The sequence below is a fragment of the Castor canadensis genome, chromosome 4 (assembly GCF_047511655.1).
Source record: "Castor canadensis chromosome 4, mCasCan1.hap1v2, whole genome shotgun sequence".
Taxonomy (NCBI): domain Eukaryota; kingdom Metazoa; phylum Chordata; class Mammalia; order Rodentia; family Castoridae; genus Castor; species Castor canadensis.
This window is the reverse complement of record NC_133389.1, coordinates 171,908,599-171,925,949: the sequence shown is the minus strand read 5'-3', so window position 1 is coordinate 171,925,949 and position 17,351 is coordinate 171,908,599. Positions and strand designations below refer to the sequence as shown.

At 38.8% G+C, this 17,351-nt stretch overlaps 1 protein-coding gene across 13 annotated transcripts in view; it reads left to right on the top strand.

Annotated features, from left to right (window-relative positions):
• Dock10 (dedicator of cytokinesis 10) overlaps positions 1 to 17,351 on the top strand; it is a 247,620-nt gene that overhangs the window by 226,730 nt on the left and 3,539 nt on the right. For 12 of the 13 annotated variants that reach the window (XM_074071859.1, XM_074071858.1, XM_074071857.1 and 9 more), the window contains 8 exons: positions 1,515 to 1,621; positions 3,169 to 3,291; positions 3,418 to 3,531; positions 10,636 to 10,782; positions 12,745 to 12,955; positions 14,174 to 14,364; positions 16,316 to 16,416; positions 16,608 to 16,746. In XM_074071859.1, coding sequence (XP_073927960.1) covers positions 1,515 to 1,621; positions 3,169 to 3,291; positions 3,418 to 3,531; positions 10,636 to 10,782; positions 12,745 to 12,955; positions 14,174 to 14,364; positions 16,316 to 16,416; positions 16,608 to 16,746 — 1,133 coding nt within the window. The other variant, XM_074071865.1, reaches the window with a different exon arrangement.

The following is a 17,351-nucleotide window of genomic DNA, read 5'->3' as shown; positions in this document are numbered from 1 at the left end:
CACACCTAGTGCAAAGGAAATCAAGTTGCTGCTTAAATTTTGCTTCAATGAAACCTTCTTAAACCTACTCTTGGAAGATAAAACTACCTCAGACCTACAGAAATAACTGTGCAAAAACCTTATGCTTCTGCCATTCACAAATCCCATCTGAAATGTATGAAGTTTAGAGTACTGAAAAGTTCTCAGCAAATAGAGCTGTGTATTATCCAGTCTTCAGGATGATGAGTTATGGCCATATTTAGCTACCAATATATGTGCCAGTCTGCCATTGGGATTTTATTCTGAAATCAATGAATTATTTAAAGTTGCAAAGGGAATCTATTTTAATTTGTAAATGAGATAATATTATTCAAAATAAAAATATGCATATGTATATATATATATGTGTTTAATTACCAAGGGAATACTATTATAAAATCCAAAAAAGTATAGTTTTTAAAGCAAGGATTAGGTTGCAACAGTTATTATAATTATAACTGCCAGCCTGCTTTGAGAGTGATAATTTCATTACATAATGAGCTGATTATTAAAAATTAAATCATCTCATGACAGTATGAACTACAAGTCAGAAAGAAAGCACTCACCATATGGAAGGCACTGCACTGAACACTGTACAAGCAGTATCTCAGTTAGTTGCCAATAATAAGACAATAAGCTAGGTGCTTTTTATCACTTTGTGTTTCTGCATAAGAAAGCTGAGAGAAGCAAAATAATCTGTCCATAGATTAGGGTTGGCTGGTGATGGAGCCAAAGTTCAAGAACTGGTCTGTCAATGCAGCCTGTAACCCGAAGTACTCACCATTACCATCTGATGCCCCTCCTATGTAATGGGAATGGGAATATTACTCAGTATTGACTAGGTTCTCTCTTTCTCTTTCTCTCTCTCTCTCTCTACCTTCCTCCCTCCCTCTCTGCCCTCCCTGTCTCCCTTCCTTTCTCTCTTCCCTCCCTCCCTCCCTCTATCTGTATGTATCTACACACACACACACACACACATAGTATATATACAGAGAAAGCCAGGTCTTTTTAAGCTTTTCTAGCCAGGATACTAAGACTATTTGAGAAGGTTTCTAGTAATACAAAAGGGTAAAAAGTTAGGAGTATTAGGCATTAACTTTACAGTGCTCTGGTGGTACCAGATGTTTACTTAAATATTAATGTTCTGAATCCTCTCAGCATCTTTTGAGATAGATATTCATGCCTCCAGTTTAACAAAAGAAGGAAACAGCCTCAATAGTTAATCAAACCAGAGAATTAGAATAATGTCTACCTATGTTCTGTCCACAATCCCGTACTAGCTCTTTATAGAAAATGTGCCGACTGAACATGACGCAAAAATTATAAATGGGGGAATTCTGACTGACTGACAGAGAATATTTTTCAATAGCCATAATCCAACCATCTTGTTGGTTTGTGAGTGTTATAATACTACCATTTGTAGCACCAAGAAGGAAGTGATTATATAATCCAGGATTTGCCTAAAACAATATTTTGTTTTGATTGATTTTCATAAGGCATGTTCTCTATGGGATGGCCAGCTTTTCTGAGCATCACACCAAATATTAAAGAAGAAGGAGCAATGAAAGAGGATTCTGGAATGCAAGATATACCATATAATGAGGTTAGACCAAAGTGATCTAATTTATGGTGATTGAATAAAAAGATACATTGAATTGTAATATCAAGCTTTTTCAAAAGTCAGATAAAGTTACTCTGTATTATGATTTCATGAAGAAAACTAAATTAAGGGTAAAATTAAGCCAAGATCAATAGATATCATATTCCATTGATAAAGCATATTTTTCAACAAAAATTTAAGCTAAGCATTCTTTACTACTCTAAGATGACCCTAAATGTACATGGTCAGCTCTTCTATAAGACCTGCAGCTTCTAGTCTTTTGGTAAAGGTGGTAAAAAGATGTTAAAAATTTTATGAGCTGGTCACAGCTTTTTTTAATGCATTAGCAGATTTATTTATATATGCACTTGAGCCAAAATGGTTCACAAGTTTATACAGAAGAACTTTCTGATATGCAAAGTGTGGTTATTTGTCATTAATCAAAAAAAAAGAAGATTTCTACTGAGAATTATTTAACAACAATTCTGGTGAAGAAAGCAGAGTTCCCCCATCAAGGAATAAAACATTTCATTTGATATATTTTTTTAATCTTATTATTACACAGGTGTTATTAAAAGGACATGGAGTGAAAATTTGGGGAATAGACTTTGGTGAAATTTTACTTAGTGTATATTGCAACTAATATTAATTATTAATTATTTCTAATAATGTTTAAGAACTTGGTCTTAAAAGACATTGTTGGAAACATTCCAAGAGGATTATGCATTTGCTTTAGAGATTGGATAATTTGATTTAGTTGAACATATTTATTAATTCATATACCATCACTCTATGTGAGATATTGGCGCTAAGGGCTGGAAATAATAAATAAGGCATAGTTTCTGCTGTTAAAGAATTTAGAATCTTGAGACAGACTTCCTTTAGGGTGGGGAGTGGCCAATTAGAAATAGATGTCCAATAGCTATAAATCGAGGCATGATATATCATTGCAATTAAAAAGCAAATAATTTTTACATGAAACTGGTTAGAATAGGGATGAATGGGAATAAATAAAAGCTCTTCATACTTTTGCACTGAATAGGATTTGAAGGCGTGAAATGATAAAAGAAGGTTCTTATAGGTTCAACAATAGCACAGGAAAGCATTGAAGAGAGACAGTATGGTGTGGCCAAAGTGCACAGTCAAGGCAGATGCTGAAAGAAATGTTGGTGCCTGACTGTGGGGCTCTTTGAATACCAGGTTAGAGAGCAATACACAGACTGGATTTCCCACAAAGGTTTATAGAGGTGGAGCTCTCATTATCAGATACTTGTTTTAGAAAGAAAGATTTCCAGAGAACAGCAACTAGAGAGAAAACAAGAGATGTGCTAGAACTGTTGTGACATCTGGGCCAGTAGTTAGGATGATGTTAAAGGAAAAGGAAGAGTCCAAGATGATGCTATGATCTCTTGCTGGGTTGTAAATGCATATAACAAAATAGGGAATCCATTAAGCAAATGCTTGATGATGCAACAGTTGAGAATGCAAGTTTCAGGAATGATGTACAACTTTTATCATGTAAGATCTCGCTTTTTCTGTGGGAATTGCAGAATATCCTGGTGGAGCAGTTGTACATGTGTGTGGAGTTTCTTTGGAAGTCTGAGCGATATGAACTCATCGCTGATGTCAACAAGCCCATCATTGCTGTCTTTGAGAAGCAACGAGACTTTAAAGTATGTATTCTATACCCCTAGAAGCTGTTTAAAACATTCTACTTTAAGTTGTCAGATTACTTAGAGTTTTAAAACTCTTCTTATGTTAGCATCATCTCCATAAAACCCTTTGGTTTATGATTTCAGAAATTGTCAGATCTCTACTATGACATTCACCGATCATATCTAAAAGTAGCAGAAGTAGTGAATTCAGAGAAGCGGCTTTTTGGTCGCTATTATCGTGTGGCATTTTATGGGCAGGTAAGTTCACTAGAGGTAACCTGGTTTGTAAATTCTGTTGAATATGTTTTTTCATTCTTTGTAAGATGTCTGACTATAAGTTCCAGTGAAGTGAAGGGGTGGAGGTATGTCTGAGCATATTCAAGTGTTTCTTCGGATGTGAGGGTCTGTATGCACTTGCCAACAGGAATGTACTCAGTTGAGAAATAAATGTGCAGAGAAATCCATAAGACTTAATACAAGCTGAGCTTAATAAAACTGATTTCTAACTTCTTGGATGTATAGGATGCTTATTTTTCAGCGTTCTCTTCTTTCTGGTTTATCCCCCAAATATCTAACTATAGGTTTATGTAATAAAGCATATCAAATTGAATATTTTAAGAAATGACATTCATAGCATTCTAGGAAATAAAAAAATCCCCATGGATGCCACCATTTCAAACCTTTAACCTTGCAATCATGCAGTTCCTTTTCTCCATTCTGAGTTCACCACTGTTTCTAAGCAGAACATTATATGGCTATTCTGTCTCCTGTGTTGCAGGTCAACGTAATTTTAAAAATCGTTCTAAATTTACTGCATAAGCAATAACAAGACTGAAAATCTTAGCTAACCATAGTATGGTGGTGAAAGTGAATTTGTTACGTATTAATTATGAATGTCTCTTCCTATCAGCATTTTAAATGGACGGACCCAGGCACCATCCTTCTTTTCAGAAAAGCTTATAACATTCTTCTATTCCAGCAGAAGTATTTTAGACTGTTGAGCCTGTGGATAAACATGCCAGTCTTTTATTTTCACAATTGAAATGATTATCAGCATCTTACTTTCTTCCCTCCCACCCCATCATGTGAAGTGTTCCTCCACCGTGGTCATTACAGATCACTCCCCACTGAAGTCTTCTGAAAAACATACATGTTTCTGTGCTCACAAAAAGCAGGCTTAATATTAACTTCCAAATTAATAAAGCTAGATTCTCTCTACCTTGGAAAGGAAATTATCAATGAATAGTGATCTACTATAGTCAATTTAATCCCACCTGGATTTTTCTTACTTCACAGCAACATCAGAAAGGTGGAAATAGAGAAACCTGGTGGTGTGAGAAGAACATAGTCTATTGGAAAAAGCTAAATGTAGAGATTGGAGCAAAGAGGTGGGGGGAAGAGATCCATGGACAGGAATCTGAACTATCTGTGTAAGTGTCCATTGAGAAAGAAAGAAGTGTGGGGTCTTCAGGAGAGGAGGAGGGAAGAGAGGAAATAGTACCCAAGAAGCTATGTAAAAACTACACAATTTGTGATCTTGGTGAAGCATTAGCAAGAAAAATGCAAAAGGCCCATCCAGAAGGGGATGTAAGCATTGGAGTATAGAAGATGAAAGCCAAGGCTTCAAGGGAGATGACCACAGGCTAACTGAGCAGTAGGCAAGTGGTGCACACAGTGTGTGTTTAGCTAAGATGAGACTACAACTCTTCAGGTGATCTTGCCAATGAAAGGGTAATGAACTCCCACTAATACCTTGGTCATGAAAACCAGGTTGCTACATGATGGTTTCTCTAACCAGTATTTAAAATACAGTTCGTTAAACAGGTGGAAACAAATCTTGCTGCTTTCCAACTAGTTTTTAATGCAGATGTTTACTCTTTTCTTCTTTTGGTCTTGGTTGTTCCAGGCTGTGGTAAGTTCACTCTCTCTCTCTTTCTCTCCATTTGCATGCTCTAATAATCCTCACACTTCCCTCGTGTGGTTTTACTGAACCTTAACATATTTGTGCAAATCAACATTTGGTACAAAGGATGAAATAATCCTGCTTCCATTTATTTTGAAGTCATCTTGCATTTCTTGAACTAAATTGTATTTATTCCAGTTATCTGAATTACAAAAATGTATCTTTTCTTTTTCATTTCTATTATCTTTCTCCATAAATGTAGAGATATAGTCTGAAAGCCTTACACACACACACACACACACACACACACACACACACACACAGAAAGAGAGAGAGAAAGATAAATATGGACGTGAAATATGTTGCATAAATATAGAGTAGAGTTAGTATTGGAGATTGCCTGCTTATTTCAGGCCACTATGAGTTGCAGCTTATTAAGAAGATGAAGGTGATCAAAATTTCAGAAGTTGGCATAAAGACTTTTGATGGGCACCTTCCCAAAGCCCTGCAAAGACCTTCCTCTTTTCCAAGGAGCATCTTGGAAAGATGGGGCTCTCTATGGTGGTGGACTCTGAGCATTCTCAGAGATGATGGCATCAATTCCCAAAAAGATAAGCAGGGTAATAAATCCTCACCTATTAGGTAATATATCCAGAGATTCAAAAAGAAGCAAGGTAAGATATTTGGAAAATAAGCCAAGCCAAATAACCTACCCATACCTACACCTCTCAGAAAAAGAAGAACCTTTTGAATGACATGAAATTGCCTCTCTTTAACCATTTTTACCTACAAAATGGAAACTTTATATGGTTTTCCATCATTATTATCCATTAAGTGAGGAAAAAAACCACTTTCTTCACTATCCACATATTCAGCTCTACTTACCTGACCATTGCATACTTTTTTGTAATTCTTTAAATTCCTTCCTACGTCTATACCATATGGGTACTTTCTACCTTCATTTATAAATTTGAGCTCATGAGTCCTTAACTTACCTACTAAAAGAATCCTTGAAAACCCTTGTACTAAATAGTCTGAGGGGGCCACGGGGAAGGAATGGGAAGAGCTACTTTCAATGACCTGACTTTGTTCTTTTTTCAGATTCCTTAGTAAAGGATTCCTTAGTGCTGATGGTGCTCCTCACTGTTTTTTAATGCTGCTAAGACTAAATTTTCTTTGATAAAAATTTTCAATCTGAGCTCAAAAGGCAAAGTATTTTGTTAAATGTGCAGACCTGAGACTACATCTAAGTATGGCCTTCCATAAACTCAACCTTCAGCTGCCTGTAAACAAAGAGAACAGGTGGAATTTGTCCTGGTAAACAACAGATTAGAGCCTCAAATGATATTCAGATGCCTGTCCCAGAGCACAAATGGCAAGCATGAACCATGGTATTCAACAGGAGCATACAGTTCATATCCTGCTATACTTGGTGATAAATAAATGCAAAATAAATTTGAACATCCTCCCAAATATGTGCAGAATGAAAGTTCCAAAGGTCTAAGATGAAATCTCACCTATTAGTGTAATCCTCGCAGTCAGAAATAATTTCTTACTTATCATGGTGCTGCACATCCCTTTAGCACTCACCTTTAACATCCTCATTGATGTATCTTCTTCAAAAGTTTATGGGGATATAATTGCCTCTGCCTCCACAATGGCCTTTGACTACATATTTTCATGTCCTGTGTGGACTAGCACTTTCATTTTATCAAATGGCTTTGGGCATTTAATATTAGTTGTGTCTGCAATGAGCCAGACATTAGAAAACAAGTTGAAAACTGTTCTTCCACAGAAGGGGCTTTAAAAATGCAAGTCTTGCACAGCATAAGGTTTCTCTAACACAGCTCATGGTATCGTTGGCTCTGGAAATTTTACACATAGCTCCTTCATAAAGCATTGCCCGGGTTCCCTGAGGGATTCCTTTCCAGAGTAATGAAACAGCAGTGCTGATCAAACATCCTCTGAAATCAATGAAATTCTTAGGGCCTGGTATTTAGCATGAAAGTAAGCAAGTAAGTGCCCAGTGCATAAGTTTGAAGATCAGATACCTCTGGAATTCATTAGCTGAAAGACCTGAGGGAATTTTATTGTATGCATCAAAGACAGAGATGCCATGACTCCAGCATTCCCCTTGAGTGTAGATGTGTCTCAGAATCTGAATAGAAAAGAACTTGGGGGAAGGACGGGAGGTGCATGTGTGGTTCAAAAACTGCCATCTCCACTTTGGCATGTGATATACCCTTCCAGCTCTGCATGGATCTGAAAGTCACTGATCTTGACTACATATAAAAATATGGAGTCAGACATCATAATTGAATTCATATTTACCTGGAACCATTTCTCTGTATTTTTATAGCTTCTCTTGAGGCATTTAGCCTATTGTTAACATTTTCTGACCTATTTTTGCTCACTAGATTCCTCTTGGAATGCATTATTTTGTTTGTGAACTTTGTTTCAGTCAAATATAATAGCAGGGACACTTATGTTTGTCATTCCAGTGATGATTCGAGGACATTGCAAGATTCTGAATATATACAAGAACATCTAAGGAGTCAATGGTTTTAGTTGTCAGTTTATCGTAGCACATTTTTATCCTGATTAATCACCTTGAGTTTTGATAATCTATGCATATTAACTCTACTGACTCAAAGTCCTTATTTAAGTAGAGTGTGCTATTTCTACAACAGATGAAGACTTTTGTTGCATGTAAATCACATTTTAAAAAATCAAACTAACCAAGGAAATGCAAACAGATGCCTCATTTCCCACTGCCTTGAAAGGCAGCCCATTCTTAACCTTGGAGCTAGAGCAAATGGAAAACTGTCCCTGGATTTTCACACCTGTGTTCCATTCATAAATCACTTATTCTATAGACAAAGCTGGAGTTATAAGCCTTCCTTCAGATAATGCCCTGTAGCTCAGTGGGCTCTGCCTTTATGGTTTCCCTAGATGAAAGGTAGGCATGTATTTCCATAGTTGCCGTGAGTACTTCCAAAAGCACCTTACACAAATTCTGGCAGACAGGTTAAATTCTTTATTCTGCTATACCACTCCTTCTTACTCATGTTATTAAACAATCTCTTAAAAAACAAGTTCCAATCATTGCTAATCATTTACCAAAACATTGAAATACTATAAATAGATTTTTTTAAATAAGGAAGATTGTAGCTCTGATGCAAGTTTCACAAGCTGAAAGTATATATTTTTCACCACTCAAACCTGCACTAAGCTGTTTATCTATATATAAGTCAGAACTCAAATTGCTTTATGGACCTGGAATTTTTCTTCATTGTTACCATCATCATCAAAGCTAAGATTCCCAGTATACCAGTCTATAGGTCCTCCCAATAGGTTCCTGAGTCTGTATCTTTCCCATCCTACAGACCAAGGAGTAGGGATAAAAGAAAACCCCAGGTCATGACTGAGGCCACAAGGGTCATGATGACAGTAAAAACCTGCTTCTCTTCACTCACTTTCTGCTAACCCTGGATTCAGAAATTTGTCAGGGGAAAAATTCGCAGTGAAAGTGTCTCTTCATACTAGTTTTCATCCATGAGGGAAAAAAGTCTTTTCCTGAATTTGGAGGCATTTTTTCTCACTGAATTTGAAGTTGTAAATGTTGCTTCAGCTGCAGCCCTCTGAGGATTCCAGTGGATGGCTTCAGAAGTCTTATTTCTCTGATGTGTCAGTCTGTCAATTTTAGCCACTAACTTCTGACCTTGAATCAGACAAAACTCCACAAAGACAGCAACAAAAAAACCACAGCAGGCAGGAAGTCAAATGCGAATGGGGTCAGACCTCTCCACCACGACAAAGTCTAGGTCAATGACAGGGAGCTGCTTTTCATGATTCAACATCAGATGTCACCCTCTAACAGTTTAGGATCGGAGTACTCACAACCAATTGTTTGAGGTCTTGAATTTTTCTTAAAGAAATTATTCCCAAAAATGCTTTTTACTTAAAGCAACAGAATCTTTTCCAGTTATCTGGAGCAAACATGCCTTTTTGACATACATGTCCCATAAGAACAATTTCACTTATCTGTTCATTCATTCAATGAATACAGTGACATCTCCTAAAGGTCAGGCAGTGTGCCAAATACAGGACATGTATTGTTGAACAAGGCATATTTTCTGAAAGCCTAAAATCAATTAGGAAGATAGATAGCAAACAGGCAGTGACCCGCTTGACAAGAACAGTGCTGGGGAATGGACCCTGTGTCTTGACTTCTGCAAATGTACAGCTGTCTTATGATACACAATGTCCTATTAGTGATTATCACATGTGCATGTGTGCAAGGGCTCTGAAAGTATACAGCACCATGCAGACACAATTTTAATCATTCTTAAATTGTCTCACATCGCCTGTGAAAAATACAGCCTTAGGACAGTTTGTCCATGATTTTTTTGTGAATATTTTTAGTCAAAAATGATTTTTTAAAAATACAGCTACATTTCTTTTTGACCTCTGATATCTTCACTCAACCTCAAAAATCCGTTTCATTGCAGGAAAAATCTGCAGTCAGAAGAAGCAACATGGGTTCTTCACTCTCAACTCTATCTAGTGTTCTTAGGCCAAATGCATTCCACAGGAAAAGAAATGCTTCTGTCGCTTTCAAAGAGAATGAATTATAAAGACTTTCCACTTGTTATCTTCAGATAATGGGATCTTCCCTTTCCCCAGCTTCAAACCAGACAGATTTATAGAGGCTAAAACCCACTTGCTCTTATGGAGTAAAAATGATGACATAATTGCTATTTTTAATCCTGTAAGGTTTATATTTTCAAGGATGTGAAAGACTTATCAAAGTAAATTGCGTGATTAAGTTACATATAGCAAAGTTGCACTAGGTCCTTGGAGTCATATTAATATAAAGTTATTTTCCCATAACAGTAATTAGGAACATACCACATGTCATTTCTGTAATGACAACAATACAAAATGCTGTCGTTTTTCATCCAAGATGATGTAGGATGCATGTCAACCCATTTAGATACCTTTGCATGCCATGCAGTGTTATCTGTGCTGGTTTCAAAGATTTGTAGTAGATCGTATTTTTTAAAAAGATATAGAAGCTCTTTGAATAATGACAAACATTACTCTAGACTTTGAATTCTCCTCCAAGGCTGCCACAAGAGGGCATTCTTCCTCCAAAATACATGCATACAGATATTACCACTGGTTTCTACAAATAGAGAAAATGTGTGTAAGATATTTCATAAGGTTCTATGGCCTGGCTTGGAAATGTTTACATTAATGTTTGTTTATAACATCATAATCTGTTTTCTTCCCTTGGTTCTTTTCTGATTTTGAATTTTATAGGATGCTAATCAATGGCTTGGATTACAACCAAAAGATTGGCTGTATCTTTTAAGCAAACAACTTTTTTGTTTGGCTTGTAGTTTGTAACTGGAGTTCTGTGATAAAACCAGTGGTTCATTGTGTGTCTTCTGTAGGGTTTTTTTGAAGAAGAGGAAGGTAAAGAGTATATCTATAAGGAGCCTAAGCTGACAGGTCTCTCCGAGATTTCCCAAAGACTACTCAAACTCTATGCAGATAAATTTGGAGCAGACAATGTGAAGATAATCCAGGACTCCAACAAGGTAGAGGAAAATCAGTATTCATTCAAGTGCTATGACTTGACTTGGTTGTTTTGTTTTTTGGGATTTTTTTTATATAACTATTTATTGTTTTAATTTTCTGATTGCACAAAGTAAATTACCAAAAGTATTTTGGATGTTTTGCTTGTTGAATAGTGATTTGTTCCTTTTCTTTTCTTTTTCCTTTTGTTCTGATCAAAAACATTATAAACTTTTATCTGAGTAAGTTTTCTGTCACCTTAAAAACAGCTTAACAAAACCTCTACATTTCCCATAGGTTATTTGCATTCAAGTAGCAAAGTGTTATGGCAATTGGGCCGAAGGGTAGAATTGAAGGAAATAGCAAATTGAAAATACTTATTCAATCAAGGAAGTCTTCCCTGAGCCATTCTAATTTACTCAAAATCTTCTAACATGCTCTTATTCATTTAGCCAATGTCTCCTAAGCACCTACGGGTCAGGCCTAGAACTAGGAGCTGGAGCACAGAGCCTTTTCTTGAAGACATCCCAGTTCACTTGGAGCTAAAAGGAGATGCTCTTGTGCAAATGATTAACTAGAATGCAATGAAATGCCATGAGAAAGACATGGGCCAAGTAGTACAGGGAAAGCAAGGCAGGGGACTTTCCACAAACTCATTTTGGCTAGGCAATGCTACCCAAAGCAAGTGATCGTTAAGCTGGGAATTGCAAGGTGAAAGGTGTTTGCTGGAAGCAACGGGAATTCTTCAAAGCCCTGCACATGCAATGACAGGAAGGAAAGAAGTATATGTATTTAGAGAATGGTGGGTCTTTGAAAGACAGGTTAGACAGAAGAATATGACAGAAGATGGAGCTGAAAAATCTGATTTGTTCCCAGTGGTATGCAGTTCTACTGGGTCACCAAAAAGGCCATTTCCCCACTCTCTCCTTGTACAAAGATGGTATTTGTAGGCATCTAAGCACAAGATCACTAGGTGTAGGCAGAAATTGTTACAAATGTGATTATCACTGTCCTCCATAGTTTGAAATGTAAAGTCAACTTTCCTATACAGATAGACAGAACTATTATGGTAGAGTTCCTAATGGAATGAGAAAAATGCCAGATTTGGTGTCAGAGCAACGTGGGTTTTCATTCCACCATACCACAACTTCTAGCTGGTAATCTAGGAGAAATTCATGGGCCTCTCTGAGCCTCCATATGTAATCTGTAAATGGTTACTGTATACCCACTTTACAGTGTAATTCTTAGTAGCATTACAAAAAGTTAATGTGGTTCCTCAAATCCCTAGAATTGGATAAGCAGTGGATGAGCAGATAAAGAAAATTGGAAGTTTTAAAATTCTTTAAGCTGTCATTAGAAAGAGGCTGACAATCATCCCTTCCAACCTCAAAGGAGAACCCAAGCAGTTTCCCTAGATTATCTAAGGTCATCCAGCCTATCTACCTTCCTATTTTTCAAGCCTAGTCACCAAAGCAGAATTGATAAATAAATTGGATAGAATGATTTGCCCATAAGAGAAGGGATTTGAAACATGGAAAATACAAAAATTTGCCATCGTGTAACAGTCTAATTAGCTAATCTCCTAAATAGACAGGGAACCTCCTCTGCATTACAAGCCCAAAGCCAATGGCCCCAGTCTAGGCACATGGCTAAATCACAGAAGGACTAGCAGAAAGTGTTTTCATTTTCAAGAGAATGGCATTCCACACAAAGGCCATAGGGTTTCATAACAGAAATAAAATGAAAGATTAAATAATATGCCCCAGATAGACACCAAAGAGCCTCAGGACTTGGTGAGGCTACCACACTGGCCTGCTTGAGCTCCATCAGCCAGGTTTTCCGAGGTTGTGCCCAGTTCTCACTTGATGTGATACCTCATCTTCCACCAAAGAAAGAGGGATGTCCTCCCCAGAATGCTAGCCAGGCATTTCCTTCAAAATACATATACGGCTCACTATTTTTTCTTTTCCCACATGTTAACACAGGTAAACCCCAAGGATTTGGACCCCAAATATGCCTACATCCAAGTGACCTATGTCACACCGTTCTTTGAAGAAAAGGAAATAGACGACCGGAAGACAGATTTTGAAATGCATCACAACATCAGCCGCTTTGTCTTTGAGACGCCCTTCACGCTGTCAGGCAAGAAGCACGGTGGAGTGGCAGAGCAGTGCAAGCGGAGGACAATCCTGACAAGTAGGTGCTGAGTGAGACCAAGCGTCCACATGCCTATAGGACACCCATGCTGTAGCAGGCTTTATCATTAAGCTAGATTAGTGGAATCAAACGTTAATTCAGTTTTGCAGATAAGTAAGCAAAGTGTGATGGCATGGAGATGTTTGCTGCTGATAGCAGGTTCCTTCCTCTCTCTTTGTTCTCTGTTGGAAGAGACCTTGAGAAGGCAGTCAGAGGAGACACTGTCCATAGAGCTACCTTGCTCACCTTTTGCCTTCCCTTCAGACTGGCTGTTCATAAGGGTCATGGTGTCAGTGTCTTGGGAAAGGCATAGGCACTGAACTTTTCTCTCTTCTCTCCTCTCCTTGAATCTACCCTCAGCTTCTTGGGGGTTAGCACATATCTGCAGTATGTGTTTGGGGGCGAGATTCCACCCACTCTGAAATTCACATTGTTCATCTCTAAAACGAATGCAGGCAGACATCTGCAATGTCCCATACCGTGTATCTAGATCTATTCTGTCACATTGTTATTTTTTCATTTATTCAACAGACAGTAGTGCCTACTAAGTGTTGAGTACTGTTCCATTTCCTGGCAATTCAAATTAAGATGATTCTTGCTCTCATGGTGTTCACAGTCTGGTAGGAGAGAGAGACAAGTAAAACAAGAATTTGTGGTGGGCACAGCATGAATAAAGAAATAGGAACACAACCGAAGGGCTTAGCCAGCTGAAGGGAAATGAACAAAGGCTCTTTGGAGAAGAGGGCATCCTAGCCATCTTGAGAGATGCATGATCTTGGATCGTGCAGTAGAACTGAACTGGGATGAGTAGCATTTACCTTCAGGAAGCAGATGCAGAACTTTTGTAATAAAAAAAAATTCGATAAAAAAGCTATGCATTCTATTCAGCATTTATGTGACCATTCTTTATTGTGGGCTGGTGACGTTTCAGTGAAGGCTGTAATCTTTTCAGGGTTTAGCAACTGTAAAGGTCTTAATCCAGCCCCGAGAATGAGTCGGTGTTAAGTAGGGAAAGGTAGAAGAGATATCAAGTGAAAGTAGCTGGGGCCAAATATGAGACATGAGAGAGGATGGCCCTAGGAGAAAAATAATCCACACCTGAAAAACATGCAAATCGTTGTGCTACTTTCCATGAGACAGCACAAGATCCTCTAGACTCTCAGGGGAATCCTTGACTCTTCACCAACCCCAAGTCCTTCTGTGCGACTTTTCATGCAGCGAGTCACTTGTTCCCCTATGTGAAGAAGAGGATCCAGGTCGTAAGCCAGTCAAGCACTGACCTGAATCCTATTGAAGTGGCAATTGATGAGATGTCCAAGAAGGTTTCTGAACTTAATCAGCTCTGCACAATGGATGAGGTAGACATGATCAGACTGCAGCTCAAACTCCAAGGAAGCGTCAGCGTGAAGGTTAGTAAGCAGCACCACAGCTAACATGCATGTGGCCATTGAAACCTGGTAAAAAACACCCTGGGAACTGTTTTTTACAAAGAGTATAAGAAACATTTTTACCATTTGTGATGCCATCTAATACCTTTATCTGGATCTTTGAAATTATGTCTAGTTATAAATGCACATTGATAATGCCAGACACCTATAGAAATTCCTATAAGTTTACCTGAAATAAGATTTCTTCTCCCTGATCCCACCCATCCTGTCTTCTCTAGAGAAGCTATGTCTTGTATCTGCATCCTAGTGAATGAACCAATGAATAAACACAGCACTCCTGTACATATCTGTCATAGAGAGCCTTATAAGATTATTCCAAAACAAATCCAAAAAAGAGTGTTTACTACTTCATAAAATGTGCATTAGTGTTTAACTGGCTGTCAGGGTTGCAGCAGGAAGCAGATGGCATGCTTGCAGTGAGTAATGGAGGAGAATAAAATAAACATTTGCAGAACCACAAGCAGCATTGAAGACCAGCTATGACTGGTGCAGAGGTTAGTTAGCCACATTCAGGAGGAGCTGTCACCAATAGACCTAAAGATGCCCACACAGGAGCCTGAGAGAAAGCAGAGAAGGGAGCCGAGGAGCTAGTGAGGGTAGGTGTGTGTGGCCTCTGCAAGAGGAAGAAGCCAGGGCTCAATACCCCAACCTGACTTGTACTAGGTTGGCTACAGAGAGGCACTCCTCCTAGATACCAAATTTAATCAGTAATCAAGAAAAAATAATATCTGAATGCAATATTATAAAAGTCAAAATTGATACCCCCAACTCCACAATGCATAAAGTGTTAAAATTTTACATAAAGGCTGGCCAACAACAGTGCCCCTGCCGAACTATATTAGAAGCTGAGACAAAAGGAAAACCCAGTGACATTGATTCTGATACTGAGTTCATGATCCTCTTCTGCACTCCTCTTAGCTGTGTTCCCCACTGACTGCCTCAAAATCTTTAAAAATAAAAATAAAAACAGCCAGAAGCCAAGGGAACCATGTCTTACTGCACACAGGGCAGCTTCTCTAGGCACCTAGCTGAGCGGAGGAAAGTGGAGGATGGATGTGGAGAAGAAATCCCAGCAATGATGACTTCATCTTCTGCACTGGCAATGCCTGTGGTTCCAGGCTCCTAATGTCTGCTCAGATGCATTAGCTTCCTTCCTTCACCCCTTTCCTTCCCAAGCCCCACAGTCACATTAATTGATTTTATATGTAGTAAGGAAAATGAATTCCTCCACTAGTGTGAGCTTGCTCATGTGTGTGAGTGGGAATAGAATCTTGTGTTGTGGGTATGGGGACATAGCTCAGTAGTAGAGCACTTGCCTAGTGCATGTGAAATCCTAGGTTCAACGCTCAGCACTGAAGAAAAGAAAAAAAACAATGTTGTGCATTCATTCAGCAAACCTGACAAATATCTACTTGGGCCAGAATCTAAACTAGACTGCCAAGTGGAATACAGCAAAGAAATTCTCAAGCTGTGCGTATACCACTATCTCTGTGGAATGACTTTTCACAATAGTCATGTGTTTATTTTAATGTAAGTAGAAAAGAAAACTAACTAGCACATCAGACATTTGATGTCACAATTATTAACTTTAATTACTGTGAATGTATTTAAGTTAGTAGAAGGGAGTCTGATTTGCAAAGCTGTTAAGAAAACAGCACTTCAAGCAGTGTGCAGCCATGAAGGGCTGGCAAGACACCAAGTTTGGGGGTGGTGGCAGGGGAAGTCAGAGCTCTGCTACATGCTTCAAGTGGCTTAGTGACTAGTAGAACACCAGACACAATAGAAATACAGGATAATGGACCACAAGTCATGTGAGAGCATGAGGGTGCCCCATGAGTTGCCCATTCTTCCAACTGTGGAGAAGGCTCCAGGAAGGAGGTCAGCCTCAGACCAATTCTCTTCTCTCCAATAGGTCAATGCTGGGCCGATGGCCTATGCACGAGCTTTTCTTGAAGAAACTAATGCAAAGAAATACCCTGACAACCAAGTAAAACTTTTGAAGGAAATCTTCAGGTAGGAATCTCTTTGCTGGAATATTCTTCCTTGAACTCCTTAGACATGGAGGTATGAATTCCCCGTGAACCCTAACCAGCCCTCTTCAAGATGGAAAAGTATGTTAGGAGTCCAAGTTTGAACCCAAAGTCACTGAATTAAATGCCTCTTCCTACAGCTAGTTATTAATTTGCTTAATACTGTTGCTGAAGGCAATTTGCAGATGCATGTGGGCAGGCCCTTGATGTGAATGAGCACCTCATCAAGGAGGACCAGCTGGAGTACCAGGAAGAACTGAGGTCCCATTACAAGGACATGCTCAGCGAGCTCTCTGCCATCATGAATGAGCAGGTATGCTTTCCTGGTGTGGCACGCACCATCAGCAGATAGAGAGTGTTCGCTGCTAGAAGGACTGGAGGAGAGAGTCTCTTTCCTTGCTGCAGAAGTCACTATCCCTTACATCAGCATTTTGTGGCTCTTCCATGCGCAACAGCCCTTGGCTCAAAGCAGAGGTCGAGTTAGAGAAAAATAATATGAGAACCCAAATACTTTCCAAAATTTTCAGAGGTATTTACACAGGCCACATGGACTGTTGGTTTTCTAGAATATGTGGATCTGATTAGACATTGAGGAGCTCAGAGGGAACTCCCATTGGGGCTTGTTGCCACATCTTTGCTGCGGGCACAACTCCCAAGATATGATGTGGAGTTCCACACTTCTGCCACTAGGGGTCTCTGTACTATATTATTCAGGAAGAGCCTTAGGTATTTTCATGGCCTTTCACCCCCAAGCTTATCCTCTCTCTACAACAAAATTAGAAATAAGGGCAAAATAGTTTCTGCTGGGTATTGAGGGGGTAGGGGGGAGAGGGAGGGGGCGGAGTGGGTGGTAAGGGAGGGGGTGGGGGCAGGGGGGAGAAATGACCCAAGCCTTGTATGCACATATGAATAATAAAA